Source organism: Solanum tuberosum, unplaced genomic scaffold (assembly GCF_000226075.1).
Source record: "Solanum tuberosum cultivar DM 1-3 516 R44 unplaced genomic scaffold, SolTub_3.0 scf00148, whole genome shotgun sequence".
Lineage (NCBI taxonomy): Eukaryota > Viridiplantae > Streptophyta > Magnoliopsida > Solanales > Solanaceae > Solanum > Solanum tuberosum.
In genome coordinates this window covers 257,591-277,016 of record NW_006239071.1, presented here as the reverse complement: position 1 = coordinate 277,016, position 19,426 = coordinate 257,591, and the positions used below count along the sequence as shown (strand labels likewise).

Genomic DNA, 19,426 nt, shown 5'->3' with positions numbered 1-19,426 from the left:
TTTTGTAATTTGAATTCATCAGATATCGCTTAATTGATTTTCTCCTCGTTTTTATGAAGATCATATTTGTATACATATATATTGCATCTATTTTTATAGGCTTTCGATTGAAGAATTATTTGTTTCTACATTACAATGGCTATAGTTATAAGAAAAAAGTAGTACAAGAAGAACATGAGCAAAAAGAGATTGAGGTTTGTGTGATTGTCAAATTTGTATATAGTAGAATAGTTATATACATAGATACTTGTATTCTAATATTAACACAAGTTGAAATGGTGATTTGTGAATACAAGTATATTTGGATACATAAGTAATCTATCGAATTTGAAAGGTTAATTAGGCAATACAAGTATAATTGGATACATTAATACTATTTTTTTATAAACAAATACATGAGTCAACACCAAGCCTCAAGTATTATAAGAAAAACTTGACCAAAAAGAGATTGACGTTTGTTGGTTTTTTTCATTTTTTTATACAGCCGAATACTTGCACACTTTTGCTACCTACACATTCTATTATTTTTCATTTTTTTTTGTTTATGTATTGTCAAACATATCCATCTTTTGTTTAACAACAATGTATTCATATGTATACTATACTGGTGTATTCATTTTTGTTTAACAACAATGTATTCATTTTTCAAATTATCGTGTTCATATGCTAAATTGTTATACTTTATCTTGTTTAATATATTAATACATTAAGTTTTTACAAATACTTGTTGTTGTGTCGTAATTTTACTATATTCAGAAAAATCACTTTTTTGAAATGTTCTAAGTATAAAACAATTTGAGAAAAATACTTAGAAAAGAGTCGCCACTTAATTTTTTAAAGGAATTAAGAAAACTTATAATTTTCAAAGATTTAAACAGAAAAATCATTTGAAAATACCAAAGAGGGTTCGGGGTTCAATTTACACTTCGAGAAGGGTTTAAGCATTCGAAGTGTCCGCTAACATGCGGTTGACCTGCGACTTGACTAAAATATATTTGACTATTTTTAGAAAAAATAATTTAACATAAAAATATATAATAATTTACACTATTTGATTAAGTTTGAAAAATAACTAAGGAATGAACCATTTTATTCTATCTTTTTAGAGGAAGAGACCTAAAAGGGAAATATTTGAATTAAAGTGCAAGTGATTAGAAAATTAAATAAAAAAAAAAACTAGACTAATTAGAATTTATTTAGTTCATTTTAAAATATATTAAACCAATTTAATAAATTAAAGTATGAAAAATCATTTTTGAATTGATTGACTAACCTTTTTGAGAAAATAACTAAGTAAGTATTTATTTATTTACACTACTAGATTAACTTTGAAAAAATAGTTAAACAAAGAGCGATTTTATCTTTTAGGAAAAATGGGACCTTAATTGAAATATTTGATTTAGAGACAAGTAATAAGAATTTTAGCGAAACTAAATTAGTTGGTTTTTATTCGAGTCATTTTTTGGTTTATGAAAAAAAAAAACTATTTTTAAACTAAATAAAAAAAAATGACTAAAGATTATAAATGAAAATACAAAAGTTGATAAAAATAAGATTTTTGTTAGAAACAAAACAACACAGAGAGATAGTTCGTCTTTTGGGGAATTCGACTAAGTTGATTTGCGATTATAAAGTTAGAGTTAAACAATAAACAATAAATAATCACAATTATATAATTAAAGAGTAAGGGAGAAAATGAATTTGGGCCTCCTTTTGGGCCAAATTCGTTGGTAATTTTTGGTTTAACCCTAATCCCGTTTTTGGTATACGGTGGATGTATATCAGTGTATATGAGCGCATATATTAGCTCTTTTCAGGTATTTCTTGCTTCCAAACGTATATATTCCGCCTCAGCCCTGTGTTTTTATGTTTTGGGCCTGAATATCAGCGTATACCGCTGTATACAACATGTATACAACCCACTTTCGACTTTTCGGGACCTGTAATTTAACTTTCCAGCAACTCGAACAAGATGAGGCTGACTCGAAATAATTCATCGATATGCAAGGGTGGAGTCAAAAGAGAACTCAGATTTGATGTCACATATAACAAAGAAGAAGAGAAAAAAAACAAAGAAGAGGATTAGTGTCTATACTTGTACAAATGTTAAAAAATAAAACAACACATCATCCATGAAGTCATTATCATGATCTTACTGCCCAAGATAGAAAAAGAACAATGCAACAAGAGAAATGAATTGTAGAGCACCAAGAATCAATTGTAATTTAGTGCTACACTACCTATTGGACTTAAAATTAAGAGACAATTAAATGACGAAAACAAATTAAACAAGTAGGAGCATTAATTCTTACTATTTTCTTCACTGGAACAAGACCAAAATAAATCATGTGAATACCAAATCAGTCCATATTCAATTTTCACATTAGAAGTCCAACATTTTACTCTCTACAGCTAATCATAATTTGGTATATATGTGTGAAGGAATTAACATATGATTTTGAAGAAAATAAAATGGTGGAGATAATATCAAATACTGTACATTCTTTTTTTTTTTTTCATAACCCAAATATCTATATACATTTAACACTAAGGGCATGGAGGGGGGTCAAAAGTCTTTAGCTTAGTGATTGAATCAATACAAGGTAAAAAAAATAATAATAAGACAACCCAACCCCTAACAAGTGTAAAATTCCAATTTAAATACAAATAGCTTACTGGAACATTATAGAAGAAAAAAAAAAAAAACTCAATCAACACATGTTGAAGATACGGACGTACTTAGTTCGGATGTGAAGATCATATCAATGTTAACTAACAACGTACAATCTTTTTTAATTAAATTCACACATGACGGAGCATACATCTCAATAAGTGAACGAAGGGCATCTATTAGTCAAGATTTCAGATTTTACCCTATTCATCCTAAGCTCCTATCACACGAGTTAAATCCAGGAAGAAGTGTACAATGTAAGTACCTACTGCCTAACATATTCATAAAGTTGAAGTACTTTTATTAAAATCATGTACAAGGAGAACCTCATATTAATAAGAACCAAGAAACTTCATTAACCAAAATGAGTTGCAAACCATTGGAAAACGAATAGTGAAGTTCGTAGGGAAGGGGGTATTACCTTTTTCGGAGCAGCGATACTGGAGACGACTGGCAAGAGGACTTCTCGCACACCTTCGACTCAAGTAGCAAACCAAGAATTTCTAAGTAACTTCAGACGAAACCTTTCTTAGAACCTAGAATTAGAAAAATCGTTTTAAAATTTCTTGAATGTATTGTCAAAGAACAAGCCCTAAAAACCGTCTCCCTTTTTAGACACAACGAGAAAGGGATCTTAAATAAAGTCCAGAATAGGGTTGATTTTTGGGTAAAATCCATTTGAATTTTGAATCCCCCGTTCCTTTTCGAGGCAACAGTAAAAGCAATAGAGAGTTGTTGTTGCTCTGAAACCTCGAAACATGGGGAAAATGGGGACGATTGGACGTGAGGGTGACATACGTATGGGCGGACACTGTCGCGCCGGAATTTACTGCTGGATTTTCGGGTTTGCCGGGATTTCTGCGTGAAGAAGACGCTATGGGCAGTGGGGTCGCGGCTGTTGATTGCTGATTTTCAGCGAGGAAGATGAAGTTGGGCGGTGGGGTACTGTTTTTGAGTGGGTTTGTTGCTGCTGTGTATTGTATTGTTGTGTTGCTGGATATTTTGTTAAAAAAAAAATGGGCTTGGGCCGGGTAGCTGAAAATTGGAAAGTGGGTTGGAGTTGTTTGTTGTATGGTGTGAGATAGTGGGCTGAAAGTTTTGGGCTGGGAAGGAGATGGGCTGCTGGAAATTTAAAGGAAGACCCAAAAATGGTTTGTCCCAAATGGGTTTGGGGTGAGGAAATTAATGGCTAAAGTTGCAAATAAAAGGTTAGGCAAATAAATTAACAATCTAGCCAAATTGAATTTTATTAGTGAATCCGACTAAAGATTATATAAAATAAATTAGTATTCATTAACGAGCTTCCTAATCTTAACAAAATAAAATAATTAACTTAATTAATTTAAAAATATAAACTATTACTTAAACCAAATTAGTTGACAAGATATTTAACTAAAACTAAAATCCTTTTGAGACGAATTTCGAATATTCATAAAATATACTAATTATATACATAATTATTTAAAACATATATATTATTTAAAAATAATAAAATGTGACAAAACTATTTAAAATAACTTAGCAAATATTTTGAATTTTATAAATTCAATTATTTCAAATAGTTTGGAATTTAAGAAGCTCGATGATTAATATATATTGTGGAGGTCCAAAATTGGGTGTCAACAATTGGTATCTCAACGAAGTGAATTAGACCTTTATAAGTAACCTGTTGAGGATGTCCATTAAGTATTTCAATTTGAAAGTGAATTCCCAGGGCCATTCATAAAGTTGGGCTATTTTGTTCTATTAAATTGGCCCATAAAATCAAGAGTTCGTACCACATTCTTGCACAAAAGCCCATAATGAGAATCATATCCATATATCTCATTGAGAATTTAAATAAATTTCACTAGTTTAAAAGTTAATTACTTAGATACACTTTAGTTTGCAATATTACGTATACTATATATAAAAAAAAAAGATTTTTAGCGGTAATTAATTAACATCAATAGCTCAATTGCCACTAAGTATGTATTTTTAACGGCAATTAGCACTCTTTGTATATGTCCCTAGAGCCTTTAGCAACATTGAATCTAATGACACATAACTAATTAATGTTGGTAAAGACTTTAGCACTCTTTATTAATGTGTCTATTTATTGTCGTTAAAAGTTGCTTTTGTTGTAGTGGTATTTGACCAGATTTTGGTGCCTCCAGAGATATGCCCAAATACATGTATCTCGTATATGTGGGGTCAAATTTATGTGTAATTTGTTCTAGATACATTGTATCCAAGAAGATTCGCATGTATCTGGATACATAGAAATCCTCGCTCACCTCCCTTTTCTCTCTCCCATCTCGCTCGCCACTCTCCCATGTGTCTGGATACACGAATCTCGTTCGCTTCCTTCCTCAATCTCACTAACATCTCTACCTATTTTGTGTATCTGGTAGCAAAATACATGTATCTAAGTGTAAGATACGTAAAAAAAAAACTCTTAATTAGTGGTAAAATACGTAATATATTGAAAGTATAAGTAATAATAATATATATGTTAGTGAAGTATGCCTAATAATTCTTTAATACTTAGAATTATTAATTATTCAAATGACTTATAATTATTATTTTTTAAAAGAACCTATGTTTGAATTCATAATTCGACTCTCCTATTTCGAACCTCTCCACTCAAAAGATCACGCAAAGATCTCTTAAGTATAGATATAAAAATTCCTAACAAAAAAAAATGTAAAAATTGAAATAATTTGATAAAAGACTACAAAATCAATTGACGGAAAATTTGTATTTTTATATATATTGTCTTTGAGTGAAAAAGCACAATGGTGAGCAATGCAATGATAGTGGTGAATTGTGACCCTATAGAGGCATCAAGTTGTTTACAACAAGACAAAAAGTTGAGAAATCAATCACCTTCAAAACTCTCTTTTCCAAAATAAAAAATAAAAAATTGAATTCTGCACAAAAAATTAGCAAGGAGTTTGAATTTGCTCATCTTATTTTGACTTGACACAAAATTTGAAAGTAAAAAAAAAAAAAACATTTGAATCTTGCATGCATCTTGATTTCTTCTACGAATGCAATCCATCTCTTATTAATATAAATAATCGAAAAATATCACTTAATACTTTTTCTTTGTTGAGGTTTAAGTAGTATGAGACCTTATGGTTATTAACTAGTAAACAATAATACTAAAAATATACTATAATGATAAGAATTCTCTTATCACTTTTCTTTGTTCAAATTGTAAATGATGATAATGAATCTCTTATGCCTCTATTATTCTCTAACTATGATGATCATCCTCTAAGTCATTGATTTGTACAACAAACTACTATTGCGTTTGAATTTCAATTGAATTTTGTTTCCTTTTCTAGTTCTTTTCACTCATTTTTATATATAGGAAATTGAAAAAAGGGACCTTTGGTACACTCATCTAATAATTTAGAGAGTTTATCCAAAAAGGATGCTTCCTTTGTCATATCTAATGTGTACTAATTTCTTTGGCCTTTTTGGGTTCTCAAATATTCTTTCAAAATTATTATCATGGTTAACAGACTTTGAATTGGCCTTTTTGGAGAACAAAATATTAAATTCAAGACTTTTAAGTTAGTGAAAGACAAATTGTTGTTGAATCCACTATTTGTTTGTCAATTGGTGTAAGTTAACCATGGCTAAAAGTGTTGAATTATCAAAATTGCACATTTTAAGTTTAACTAGTCTAATCTTATTATTTGATTTATTTATGTTTAGTAACTAACAAAAATAAAAATAAAAATGTGATAACTCAATTGCATCATTTTGTAATATATGTAGCTTTCATAAAATTATATACGCATTAATATGAAGTACATACGTAAAGCGCGTGCTAAAAAGCTAATCCATTTTAAACAAAGATAGGAAATAAAAGCAGTGAGTATTAAAAAGACAAATTAAATGGAAGATTAAAAGGAAAAAAAGTAACGTAAATTAATGACCAATAGTGGACAGCTAAGACAAATAATAGGAAGTTGAATCAGTAAATTGAACCACTGTGTCTTCGATACTCCCTTCGTCTCAAAATTCTTGTTGCGTTTCATTTCTTAAGAGTTAATTTGATTAATAATTATGATTATATTAAATCAATTTGGTATTTTAATATTCAAAAACTATATTAAAAAACACTATAAATTGCAATTCTTCTCTAATTAATATGACAAAAAAAAAAATACTTTTAATTGATATAAGTGAATGTAGTTTAACCCTAAAAAGAGAAACGTGACCAATAATTTGGGACGGAGAAAGTAACATGCAATTTAAGAAATTCCACGTCAGATTTTGCTGTTGTCAGCTTATCTCCACCTCTCAACTTAAATGTTTTTCCCCACTACAAGCAGTGAGACAATTACAAACACAGACTATAGTTTTGAAGTGCAAAAAAGTTTGAAAACATTCATTCGAAAATCAGCATTGTTTAAAGATGGGGGAGGTAAGTTTCTACTCTTTAAGAAAATTTATATTTTTGAGTCGAAGGTCGGATTTGGCTCCCCTCCATTGGAGCAGTTCCTCCAGTTGGGGGTTAATTTTTGCTACACGTGTCCCTCAAATTAATAGACGGTTCAGATTATTTGCTAAAACCAACCATTTAACCATAGTCAACATTATCTTCCTTCTCTCTCCACGGATTCCCAACCCTCTCCTTTCCCTTTCAGATCTACCTGAAAAATTCCATCAAGTTAAAACTCAAATCAGAACTAGCGGGTACTTTTAATGGTATATCAGGTGCAGATTTGAAGTATCTGGAAAAAAAAATTTATGCTGAAATTGCTCTCATGACAGGCTAATAAGCAGGGACGACTCAACAACATTGGGGGCCTAAAGCAAAACTTAAGAGAGGAGCCCTAATTTTTTTTCATCATCTATACTTTTATTTAATATCTACTTTTCTAGCTATTTTAGATGTGAAGTCATTAGATACTGTATTATAATCAATTTGGTTTAATAATTTCTTTTCAAATGATGATATAGCTAATTCATTCAATCTCTCTTTAGACATTGTTGATCTTAAAGAAGATTTAATCAATTTTAATTTCACAAAAAACTTCTTTCGGCTGAGGCAATAGTTATAGAAACTGTTAACATTATTCTATAAGCAATATGAGTATTTGGAAAAGAATCAAGTCTTTTTATTTGATTGAGAATTTTTATTAGATCACGATCTTCTACTTGTATTATTTCCCTTAACACTTTTAATTCAAAAAATGAATCTAAACCATCAATATCATAATAACTAACACATGATAAAGAAAGTTCAAGGTTAAGACAATTTTTTTTTAATTCTCATCATCTAGTGATCTCAATATTTTACCACTAAATAAGAAATCAAAAATATTTCCATATGTTTCAATTGGTTCAAATCTATTTTGAAGTGAAAAAATAGTTTGATCTACTTTACATATATAAAACAATCAATTCTAAAAGGTTCTTCAAGGGATTTTGTGATTTCGCTATCCACATTTTCATCAAATTGTTTCTTACGAAATTCAGTTTATTTTTATCTCATATGCAATTTCCTTAGTAGAAATCATAACACTCATAGTACATATAATTATTATTTTCAAATAACATATATAAGTAATTGTTTTTAAAAATGGGGGCCCCAAAATATATGAGGCCCCAAAATATATGAAGCCCCAAGCGATGACTTTAGTGGCCTATGGGTTAAGTTGGCCCTACTAATAAGTATGGAAATATGGAAGAATCTTCACATTTTATCATTAATAAGCAGGGATATACTTTTGAGTTCAATAGAATTAAATAATTTTGATCCAAATCATTTATGTGTTAGGAAATTTATTTAAATATTTATCTTAATTGATTGGCAAGGGCGGCTCTAATAAATCGGTGGCCTAAAGACAAATTCGAATAGAGGCCTTAAATTTGAATATATATTTTTTATGAAGTTTATTATTGTCAATTATTTAATCTTTCTTGAGACATAATATTCATAATTTGTCAAACTTCTATTACTTCTTTGCTCTTTTATAAAAAGTTTTTATTTTCTACAAATAATACTCGATATTTTTTTAAAAAAAAAATACTTATAACCTATTATTTTTTTTAAAAATGAGGCCCCTCAAATTTTGGGGACTAAGCCAATTGCTTTTTTTGCAAAGCTGTAGAGCCGCCCCTGTTGATTGGGTTGGTGCACTGCCCCCACGTGGTGCCTAACTCTATGGGCCCGTTTGGCCATAGATTTCCCAATTAATATTTGGCGAAAAATTTGGCAAATAGTGTTCGTCCATACAATTTGCCATTATTTGGCAAATATTTTTGACAAATATCTCAAATTTCCAAATACTACTTTTTTCTAGTATTTGGGTCAAATCTCATTATTTGGGATCTTTTGAAAATTGAAATTTTACACTAAACTTTTATCTTTTACAAAAACACCCTCTATAGTAGTTGTTTGCATTGTATTACATGATTTTTTACGTGAATACCAAAGTAGTGATGGAACATTCAGTAAATATGAAAGTGATGATATGGTTATTGATGAAAATGATAAATAATCGATTTAGGGTAACAAAGTCATGTGCTTTGTCTACATTACCAGCCTTACCATAAGCATCAATCATCACAGAATACGTAACATCATCGGGTTCACACCCAAAAGATGGCAACTTTTCAAACCATTCAATAGCTTTTTCAGGCAAATTACACAGCCTAGCACAACTAATAATAGTCGAGAAAGTAACATTATCAGGCTTTACCCCTCTCTCAAGCATTTCATCAAACAACTTCTCTGCTCTATCCAAATCCTTATTTTTCCTCAAAACTTTCAACGTCACATTATATACAATCACCTCTTTGCTCAATTTCAACCTTTGTTGAAAATACTTCATAGCCAGCAACGCAGTTTCAGCATTAGTCATGTTATTCAAAGTCACAACAACATCTTGCTCTACTATTGTGTCACCCAAATCAACTAAAACATAAAAGACATCTTCTTCTACAGGTTTACAAGAATCCAAAGACTCAGCTACTTTCATTAGAGAAGCATACCTAAAATCGTAAGACTTTCGCTTCAGCTCAGAAGCTCGGGGGCTTTTGGGGTTGACCCAAAGCTTGCTTTTTGATGAAGAAACAACTTTTCTATCCGAGTATTGAGAATTATTGGGATTTGAGACCTGGGATTGTTCTTGAAGTGACACTTGGGTCGTTCGGATACAAGATTTGGAGTGAAGTTTGAGGGGGAAAGTGAATTTTTGGGGAGAATTGAAGTTGCAGAAGATATTGGATTCATAGAGAGGAGAAAGTGTAGAGCTTGGAGTAGACGCCATTTTCTTGGAGCAAAGCTTTAACGTTGCCGCCTGCCTTATCAACTATGGTGTTTGAGAGAAATGGAAGAGGTGATACCCCTTAAAAGTTTAGCATTTTGAACAATTTGCCCCCTAAACTTTTCAAATATTTATTTGAAAACTATTTCAAGTAAATGTGTCCCCATTTTTTTTCTTGACAAAATTTAGTTCCTTTAATATCATTATGAATTTGGTTCAGACGTAGGATACCTTTTCAGAGGTTGTCGCAACTCTAGAGGCTGGATCGAATCAAGCTTATGCAATTTCAGAATTTTCTTTGTTGAATGGTTTGTTCTTCCCGGTTGGAATAGATAGTTTAATTCGATGGAATCATCAAAGATTTGACCTTTTCGAGTTATATTTGTAACGCACTATAGGCCCGAGAAACAAAGAGAAGATGTATATGAACGAACAATAACTCTAGAGCATTTGGCGATCTCAAATGTGAAGTTGTCTGATGGAAAACTAATTCCATGTTCGGTTTAGATAACACTTTTTATGTTGAAAATTTTTCGACGAATATTTTTAAACTTGAGGGGTCCTATGTATTCCACCTCTCGAGCCACGAAACAAACCCCATCAAATCTTTAGCATATGATAAGATATGAAATTTCCCATATTATCTTTTACAAACTGTAGTTTGTAATGTATTTCTTATTGTCATAGTTTCAACAATAACTAACTTCCTAACCGATTGCGTTGGAGAGCTAAAAGAATGCAACATCAAACCACGAGTTGCTTTTCAAAAAAAAAGTCCCAAATATTGAAGACTTATAACTCTAATTCTAGAACAATTGGGCTTAATTAGTCGTACAATACTTCTTTTTCTCCAACCAAAATAATAATCTTATAACTTATTATATGTGGAAACTTAAGTATCTTAGTTGAGTGATACACAAATTGGAATTAGAAGGATTTTCAATTGAACTTGTTGATTTTTTTGAGAAATTAGACCACTAGTAATGTTGAAAAATGACATTTATTAATCAATCAAGGCTTTGCCAACAATCTAGTTAGCAACTTTTATTCTATTTTACAAAAGAAAATTAACTATACATTGTTTATTTATAACAATTCGTAAAGAAAAAAAGACAACCACATTAATAGAAGCCCACATTCATGAGCCTAGACATTGAACCATAACAATTGGGCCACCTTACATAATTGAGCAACCATTAGCATTTTCATCATTAAAGTACTGATCACATCTGCTCACATAACAGCCCCTACCATAGCCATAAGGCCCAGGCCCATAGTTATCGTAACATGGAGGTGGAGGGACCGGTCTTCCATACCCTTGATAACATGGCCCCCCGGTTTGGCCTTCGTAGCATTGTCCACAACAATGTCCCGGGGGCGGAGGGACCGGTCTTCCATACTCTTGATAACATGGGCCCCCAGTTTGGCCTTCGTAGCATTCTCCACAACAATGTCCCAGGGGAGGGATCGGTCTTCCATACCCTTGATAACATGGGCCCCCGGTTTGGCCTTCATAGCATTGTCCACAACAATATCCGTGTGGCAGTTGTGGGTATTCTTGAATTGGCATTGGCATTACGGGCACTGGTGCTGGTGGTGGAGCAGCTGGTTTAGGTTTAGGACCTTCTTTGGGCTTTTCGGGCTCTTTGGGCTTAGGTTTTTCGGGCTCTTTAGGCTTTTCAGGCTCTTTGGGCTTTTCAGGCTCTTTGGGTTTAGGCTTTTCGGGCTCTTTGGGCTTAGGTTTTTCAGGTTCTTTAGGCTTTTCAGGTTGTTTGGGCTTTTCGGGCTCTTTGGGCTTTTCAGGAGGTTTGGGCTTCGGAGGGTCTTTGATTTCAATTCTTTTGATTACTCCACATCCTTTACTACACAATTTGTCACGAAGTTTTTCAGGATTACAACAAACAACAGTGATTGTGACTGTATTGCCCTTCTCATCATATACTTGGTCTCTAATTTCTATTTCCCAAAAAAATTTGACACCACAAAAAAAAAGGAAAAAAAAAATTAATTCTTATTCATATTATAATATTGAAGAATTCAAGAAAAAAGAGACTTACGAGGGAATTTACAGAGAATTTGTTTGACCTTTTTGTAGCAGCTTGAACATTGAAGATCAACCTTGAGTACCATGATAGTGGTCTGATAATTAAACAATAAATTAAAGTAATTGTAAGCACACAATTAATCAAAGCTCTTATAGAAAGATTTGTGAACAATATTATGCAAGAATGAACTAAATTATTTTGTATTTATGGAAGTGAAAAGATACAATAGGAGAACAAAAATTCAGAATCTATATAATTTAGTGCGATTATATAATCAATCATATGTATTAAATTCTTGATCAAACGTCATATAGCTATAGATAGATCGATCAGAATCTTTTCGAATACAGAAAATTAGTGAATTCATACCTTTCCACCCCCCATGGTTGATACTTGAAGAAAATGGATTTTGTGTGGAGTGAAAAGAGTGTAGCTTTAATGAAAATATATACTAGTATGAATGAAACATCAAAAAGTCTTATGAAGAAAAAAAAGAAAAAGAAGAAGAAGAAGAAGGAATAAAGTAGGAAAACATCTTTAAAATTAAATGAAAGTTAAAATTCATGATATCATCTAAATTGGCAGCCACTAGAATTGCTGACTATATATATACTCTCAATTTCCATGTACTGCCTTTGATGGTCACATTTCACCATCCCTTTCATACCAAGCAAATATATTCTCTTTTGATTTCTCATTCGATGTTCAATATTTATATTGAAGTTGATTAAATTTTATTTGTGGGATGACCTTTCCAACAAGATTTTTTTCATTTTAACAAGAATTAAACTCAAGACCTCTGATTAAAGATGAAAGAAACGATCAATATTAATACCTAACACATATTATTTTTAACTGTTTTATCTAGGTTTACATAATCAATTAGAAGTAAATTTTATGATGATAAACATAACAACTTGATAGAGTGATTGATTATTAATTTGTTATAACATGTTAAATTATAATACTAGCAAGGGAGGAAAAGAATCTTTACATTTTATCATTAATAAGGGAGGTACCTTTCGAGTTCTGTAAAATTAAACAGTTTTGATCCAAATAATTATTTATATGTGTTAGGAAATTTGTTTAAATATTTATCTAAATTGGTTGGGTTGGTGTACTACCCCCACATGGTGCTAGCTATATGTAGGCATTCAATTTTTAATTTGTCATTAAATTTTACCTAATTTGTAATCATAAATCTTTTCCACTTTTTTGTCTTCTACAAAAGAGTGTAAATGAAGATAATTGAACATAGTTGACACATAAAATAATGGACTAATTACAAAAGTTGTAAGTGGAAAATGATAATTGTGGTGTGTCGGTTAATGTGCATGCATCTCTATCAATTTTAAAGGTATATGTTATCTCTTACCAAAAGTTTTTGACATATGAGAAGAAATCACATAGTTTTTTTTTATTGTCTCCATTACAATTCATGGTTTTCAACTCAATTTATTGACTACTAGGTCACACCCTTGAAGGTCTAACCCCATGATCTTTTTGATAGTTTACGAAAGACCAAATAATTTCAAAAAACGAATTCAAGATTTGAAGTTTATGAATTCATCCTACATCAATCTGAAATTAATATTTAATAGTAATTGGTCCATAATTATATATTTAGTAAATTAATAAATAAAACCAAATTGATAGCGATGATATAGAACAGTCAAAGGTCGACATCATTAGTACTAAAAAAATGTGGGCTTCTTTTATTTTAGGTAGAAGTTTAATGTCAAGGTGGGTAGTGAGGGACCAAACTCAAAATCCATAACTACAAAGTGAGGGGCGGCTTAATAACTTTGTTGATCTATAGCCAAATTCTAAATTATTTTAATTTATGTGATAGTGTTTGATTGAATACGAAGATTAATAGGGAATAATTATTATGTTAAAATATAAATTGTATAATGAATTTAATTTATTGAAGGTTCTGAAAGATTGCATAAAAATCTAATATCAAACATTTTGAAACCTTCTTGAAACGCCACAAGTTTGACATGTGATCTCTTGAAGTTCAAACATGTTTTCTTTGATAATGATGTCTCTATATACACCTCATTTGATACTTTATTCTCATTTAATCTTATCCAAATGAATCGACGATAAAGAAGAACAATGAAATCTAAATATATTATCCTAACCACTAATATTCAAAAAATGTTGTTATTCTTGGCATGATTGAAATGATTCTTCGTAAAGTAAAATACCAAAATTAATGTCTCCCAAAATTACGTAGGACATCTAAATCAAAAGAGATACTTTACAAATTGCAAGTAACCTGTTGAGGATGTCCATTAAGTATTTCATTTTGGAAGTGAATTCCCATGGCCCATTCATAAAGTTGGGCTATTTTGTTCTATTAAATTGGCCCATAAAATCAAGAGTTCGTACCACATTCGTACACAAAAGCCCATAATGAGAATCTTATCCATATAGCATATAAATTCCATTGGTTTAGAAGTTAATTACTTAGATATACTTTAGTCTGTAATATTACGTATTTTACCAGATTTTGGTAACTCCGGATATGTCCAGATACATGTATCTCGGATACATGGGTCAAATTTAGGTGTAATTTTTTCTAGATACATTGTATCCAAGTGGATTCGCATGTATCTGGATACATAGCAAATCTCGCTCGTCTCTCTCCCATCTCGCTCACCAATCTCCCATATATCTGGATACATATGAATCTCGCTCGCCTTCCTCCTCAATCTCGCTGCCTCTCTTCTTATTTTTGTGTATCTGGTAGCAAAATACATGTATCTAAGTGTAAGATACGTAAAAAAAAACTCTTAATTAGTGGTAAGATACGTAATATTTTAAAAGTATAAGTAATAATAATATATATGTTAGTGAAGTATGCCTAATAATTCTTTAATATTTAGAATTATTAATTATTCAAATGACTTATAATTATTCAAAGATCTCTTACATATAATTTATAAATATAAAAATTTCTAACCAAAAAATAAAAGAGCAACTTTCACATATATCAAACATAAAAATCATATTTGTATGCTATAATTATAGTTTGCATAATTATGCTCTATAGCAAACTTTATGGTTGCTATGGCTATTAATATGTATATTTTGCTATACATATACAAAAGAAGCAACTGTATAATCTGTTTCGGTATACATATACAAAAGAATCAATTGTATAATCTGTGTTTGTAAAGAAGAGAAAGAGAGAAAGACAAAAGAAAACTGGGCAAGGGAAGATCTGTATTTGTATAATCACAAGTGTATAGGATGAAAATATATGTATTTGTATTTGTGTATACAATTTACTCTCGCTTTACACAAACACAAACGCAATTTATACATTTGTGTTTGTGTAAAGTGAGAGAGGCGAGTGAGAGTGGCGAGTGAGATCCGGGAGAGTGGTGAGCGAGATCTGGGAGAGGGGAGAGAGGGGAAAGAAAAGCTATGTATATATACAATTTTCTCTCGCTTTATACAAACACAAACACATTTTATACATTTGTGTTTGTATAAAGTGAGAGAGGCGAGGAGAGACTGCCTAACGAGAAACGAGAGTGGCGAGCGAGAAATTCAGGGAGAGAGACGAAATGGCAACAGTTTGCTACGAGTTACAATTAAAGCAAACTGTGGTTATAGCATTTAATTTGAATTAATTAATAGTTTGCTATTTTATATAATTTTCTCAAAAAAATGTAAAAATTGAAATAATTTGATAAAAGACTACAAAATCAATTGACGGAAAATTTGTATATATATATATATTGTCTTTGAGTGAAAAAGCACAATGGTGAGCAATGTAATGATAGTGGTGAATGGTAACCATATAGAGGCATCAAGTTGCTTACAACAAGACAAAAGGTTGAGAAATCAATCACCTTCAAAATTCTCTTTTCCAAAAATAAAAAAAGATTTTGAATTATGCACAAAAAAATAGCAAGGACTTGTTTGATTGTACCAAAGACCAGATAACCATGGATATAACAACATTTTATCACCACACATGTCACTTCATCAATGCCCATCACACATACAGAAAATGATTTTCTCTAGTCTGTTTCAATTTGTTTATTTTATTTTGACTTGACATGAAATTTAAAAGTAAAAAAATATATTTTAATCTTGCATGCATCTTGATTACTTCTACGAGTGCAATCTATCTCTTATCATTATCAGTACAAATATCTGATAACTTTGTCTATCAAAGCTTGAACAATTTTTATTTTAAAAAATCACTTAATATTTATTCTTTGGTGAGATTCAAGTACTATGAGACTTTATGGTCACTAACTAGTAAACAATAATACAAAAATGTAATAATGATACGAATCTCTTATCACTTTTCTTTATTCAAATTGTAAATGAAGATAAAGAATCTCTTATGCCTTTATTATTTTCTCTAACTTTGATTGATGATCATCATCCTCTAAGTCATTGATTTGGATTTTCATTTGTATTTTGTTTCCTTTTCTAGTTCTTTTCACTCATTTTCATATTTAGGGAATTGAAAAAAGGGACATTTGATACATTCATCTAATAATTTAGAGATTTTCTATATCCAAAAAGTATTCTTCCTTTGTCATATCTAATGTGTACGTACTAATTTCTTTGGCCTCTTTGGGTTCTCAAATATTCTTTCACAATTATTATTATGGTTAGCATAGACTTTAAATTGGCCTTTTTGGCGAACAAAATATTAGAGACAATTAGATTCAAGATTTTAAATTAGTGAAAGACAAATTGTTTTGTCAATTGGTGTAAGTTAACTGTTGAATTATCAGAATTGCACATTTTACGTTTAGCTAGTCTAATCTTATTATTTGATTTATTTATGTTTTATTATAACTATTATGTATTCCAAAAATAAAAATAAAAATGCATCATTTTCGAATATATGTAGCTTTCATAAAATTATATACGCATTAATATGAAGTACATACGTAAAGCGCGTGCTAAAAAGCTAATCCATTTAAACAAAGATGGGAATTAAAAGTAGTGAGTATTAAAAAGACAAATAATTAAATGGGAGATTAAAAGGGAAAAAGTAACGTAAATTAATGATCAATAGTGGACAGCTAGGACAAATGATAGGATGCTGAATCAGCAAATTGGACCATCAATACTTCCTTCGTCACAAAATTCTTGTTACGTTTTGTTTTCAAGAGATAATTTGACTAATATTTATAGTTAAATTAAATTAAATCAATTTGATATTTTAATATTCAAAAACTATATAAAAACATTATATATTGCAATTCTTCGCATATTAATATGACAAAAAAAATTAGTATTTTTTAATTGGTAATGTAGTTTAACCCTAAAAAAAAGAAGAAACATGACAAATAATTTGGGTCGGAGAAAGTAAAATGCAATTTAAGAAATTCCACGTCAGATTTTACTGTTGTCAGCTTCTCTCCACCTCTCAACTTAAATGTTTTTCCCCACTACAAGCAGTGAGACAATTACAAACACAGACTCATCAAAAACTAGAATTTTGAAGTGCAAAAAAGTTTGAAAATATTCATTCGAAAATCAGCATTGTATAAAGATGGGGGAGGTAAGTTTCTACTCTTTAACAAAATTTATATTTTTGAGTCGAAGGTCTACTGAAAAAACAACCAGCTCTCTACTGTTACATGGCCGTAAGGGTAGAAATATATGTGTTCTCTACCATTTCAAATCCCACCTTGTAAATTATACTGGTTATATATTGTTATTGTTGTTGTATATTTCAATGTATAGGCCGAGGCAAATCTTGAGTACAACATATGAGTACTTTATGAGAATATTATCTAGATTCTACGTGTGTGTATATATATAAAAATCTTATCAAATACATTTCTACAAACAAAATTGATTGTAAATTCAAATATTATTTGTATATTAACTTGAGATTGCTGTAGGAATTCATAAATTTCAAATTATGAATTTGCCTCTTATGTAAATAAAGATGAGAGTTAAGATTTAAGTTCTAAATTCAAGAAAAAGAAAGCTTATTGGGTTCTGAATAAATTAGTTTCTTACGTACAAATTAAATACATGATCATATATAGTCGATATTACAAAATTTATCAAATACGTAGACAGGCTTGTAACTCCGCCCATGAATATGTATGTAGGTACTCTAATGGGTTTTTTTTGTTTTTGTTTTTATTTCTTAGGAGAAAAGGGAAGAAGAAGAGGCTCAAGAGATGGTGCTAAAAGTTGATATGCACTGTGAAGGTTGTGCTAGAAAAGTTGCTAGAGCCTTGAAAGGCTTTCAAGGTCTTATTTCTCTCTAATTTTTCCAATTTTTTTAATTATTTGAATTTTAAAGATTTTTGTTTTGGAACTAGACATTAATTTATTAAACCATTTTATTTCCCTTATCCCTTGCACGTTTCCAATTCAAGAATTAATTTACTCACAAGTAACACATTATTAAAACCATCAATAAACCAAAGACTATAGTCCAACCAAAGACATCAGCTTTATGACTTTATGTGTTAAATAGTACATCAATGCTGTTTTTTGGTATAGTTTATTACGATTTGAGTTATATGCATCAACGATAAAAAAACATACTTATTAAATATATAGTAGCGTTATCTGTAATTATCTTTTAAATGAAACGCAGGAGTAGAGGAAGTGACGATGGATTACAAGGAGAGTAGGGTGGTGGTGAAAGGCAAAAATGTAGATCCACTTAAAGTATGTGAAAGGGTGGAAAGGAAAAGTGGTAGAAAAGTTGAACTTATTTCACATATGACAAAGCCATTTGAAGAAAATACAAAGGAAGAAGAAATTAAGAAAGAAGAAGAGCCCAAACAAGAGAAAAAAGATGAGGTAATTTATTTTAATTTACTTACTATTAATTAGTTAATTAAATTAAGATTAAGCACATGACTTGTGATTTAATTATCTCTTGTCTCATTAATTTGTTACTTGCACATTGATTTATTTTATGTTCTTTTCTATAACCATCTAATTTTCGGTAGACTATATATTATTTCTTGAATTTAGCTGACTAATCAAGATCGAGTCATATGAACTTGGAAATCTCATGCATGTTCAAATTTGATTAATATTTAATTAAGATTGTGACTCTATTGCTTCAGATTTGTAACTTAGTTGGTTGACTATCTAAATTTTCATCTTATTAAAAATGAAATAGGCTATACATGGTAACAAATGAAAAAAAATAGTATAATGTAGCTAGGATGGACAATGTTTTATTTTGGAGCAAGAGGATATTTTGGGGTACCTACTGGGTACATTTAACTATATACTATATATATGAAACTAGAAAGGGACCGTGGAGTCGAAGAATTCAAGAATTAAAGTTTATGGGAGCTAGGAGAATTCACGAGTCAGACCAACATTCAATGTGTTATGCATGGAATGTTATGTTATTCGAAGTCTTTAAATATATATATATATATATATATATATATATATATATCGGA

General features: G+C 30.4%; 3 protein-coding genes across 3 annotated transcripts in view; 1 reads left to right on the top strand and 2 right to left on the bottom strand.

Moving 5' to 3' along the window:
* The window catches only part of LOC102587615 (pentatricopeptide repeat-containing protein At4g16390, chloroplastic), a 17,519-nt gene extending 7,347 nt beyond the window's left edge, over positions 1–10,172 (bottom strand). Inside the window, exon 1 of the mRNA XM_006352266.2 lies at positions 9,223–10,172. Coding sequence (XP_006352328.2) covers positions 9,223–9,948 — 726 coding nt within the window. The 5' untranslated portion in view covers positions 9,949–10,172. The remainder of the gene's footprint in view (positions 1–9,222) is intronic.
* A 754-nt stretch (positions 10,173–10,926) lies between these two features.
* Positions 10,927–12,488, bottom strand: LOC102587296 (pollen-specific leucine-rich repeat extensin-like protein 2). Its single transcript, XM_006352265.2, has 3 exons — positions 12,360–12,488; positions 12,003–12,084; positions 10,927–11,901 (listed from the first exon to the last, which is right to left on the bottom strand). The coding sequence occupies exons 1-3, from the start codon at positions 12,372–12,374 to the stop codon at positions 11,123–11,125; spliced, it is 876 nt and encodes a 291-aa protein (XP_006352327.1). The 5' UTR covers positions 12,375–12,488; the 3' UTR covers positions 10,927–11,122.
* A 4,956-nt stretch (positions 12,489–17,444) lies between these two features.
* The window catches only part of LOC102586960 (uncharacterized), a 4,383-nt gene continuing 2,401 nt past the window's right edge, over positions 17,445–19,426 (top strand). The window contains exons 1-3 of the mRNA XM_006352264.2: positions 17,445–17,538; positions 18,143–18,245; positions 18,598–18,806. Coding sequence (XP_006352326.2) covers positions 17,530–17,538; positions 18,143–18,245; positions 18,598–18,806 — 321 coding nt within the window. The 5' untranslated portion in view covers positions 17,445–17,529. The remainder of the gene's footprint in view (positions 17,539–18,142; positions 18,246–18,597; positions 18,807–19,426) is intronic.

Coding starts and splice junctions, on each gene's coding strand:
- LOC102587296 (XM_006352265.2), bottom strand. Junction 11,902..12,002: donor AATTCTCTGTAAATTCCCTC/GTAAGTCTCTTT, acceptor TTTGGGAAATAG/AAATTAGAGACCAAGTATAT.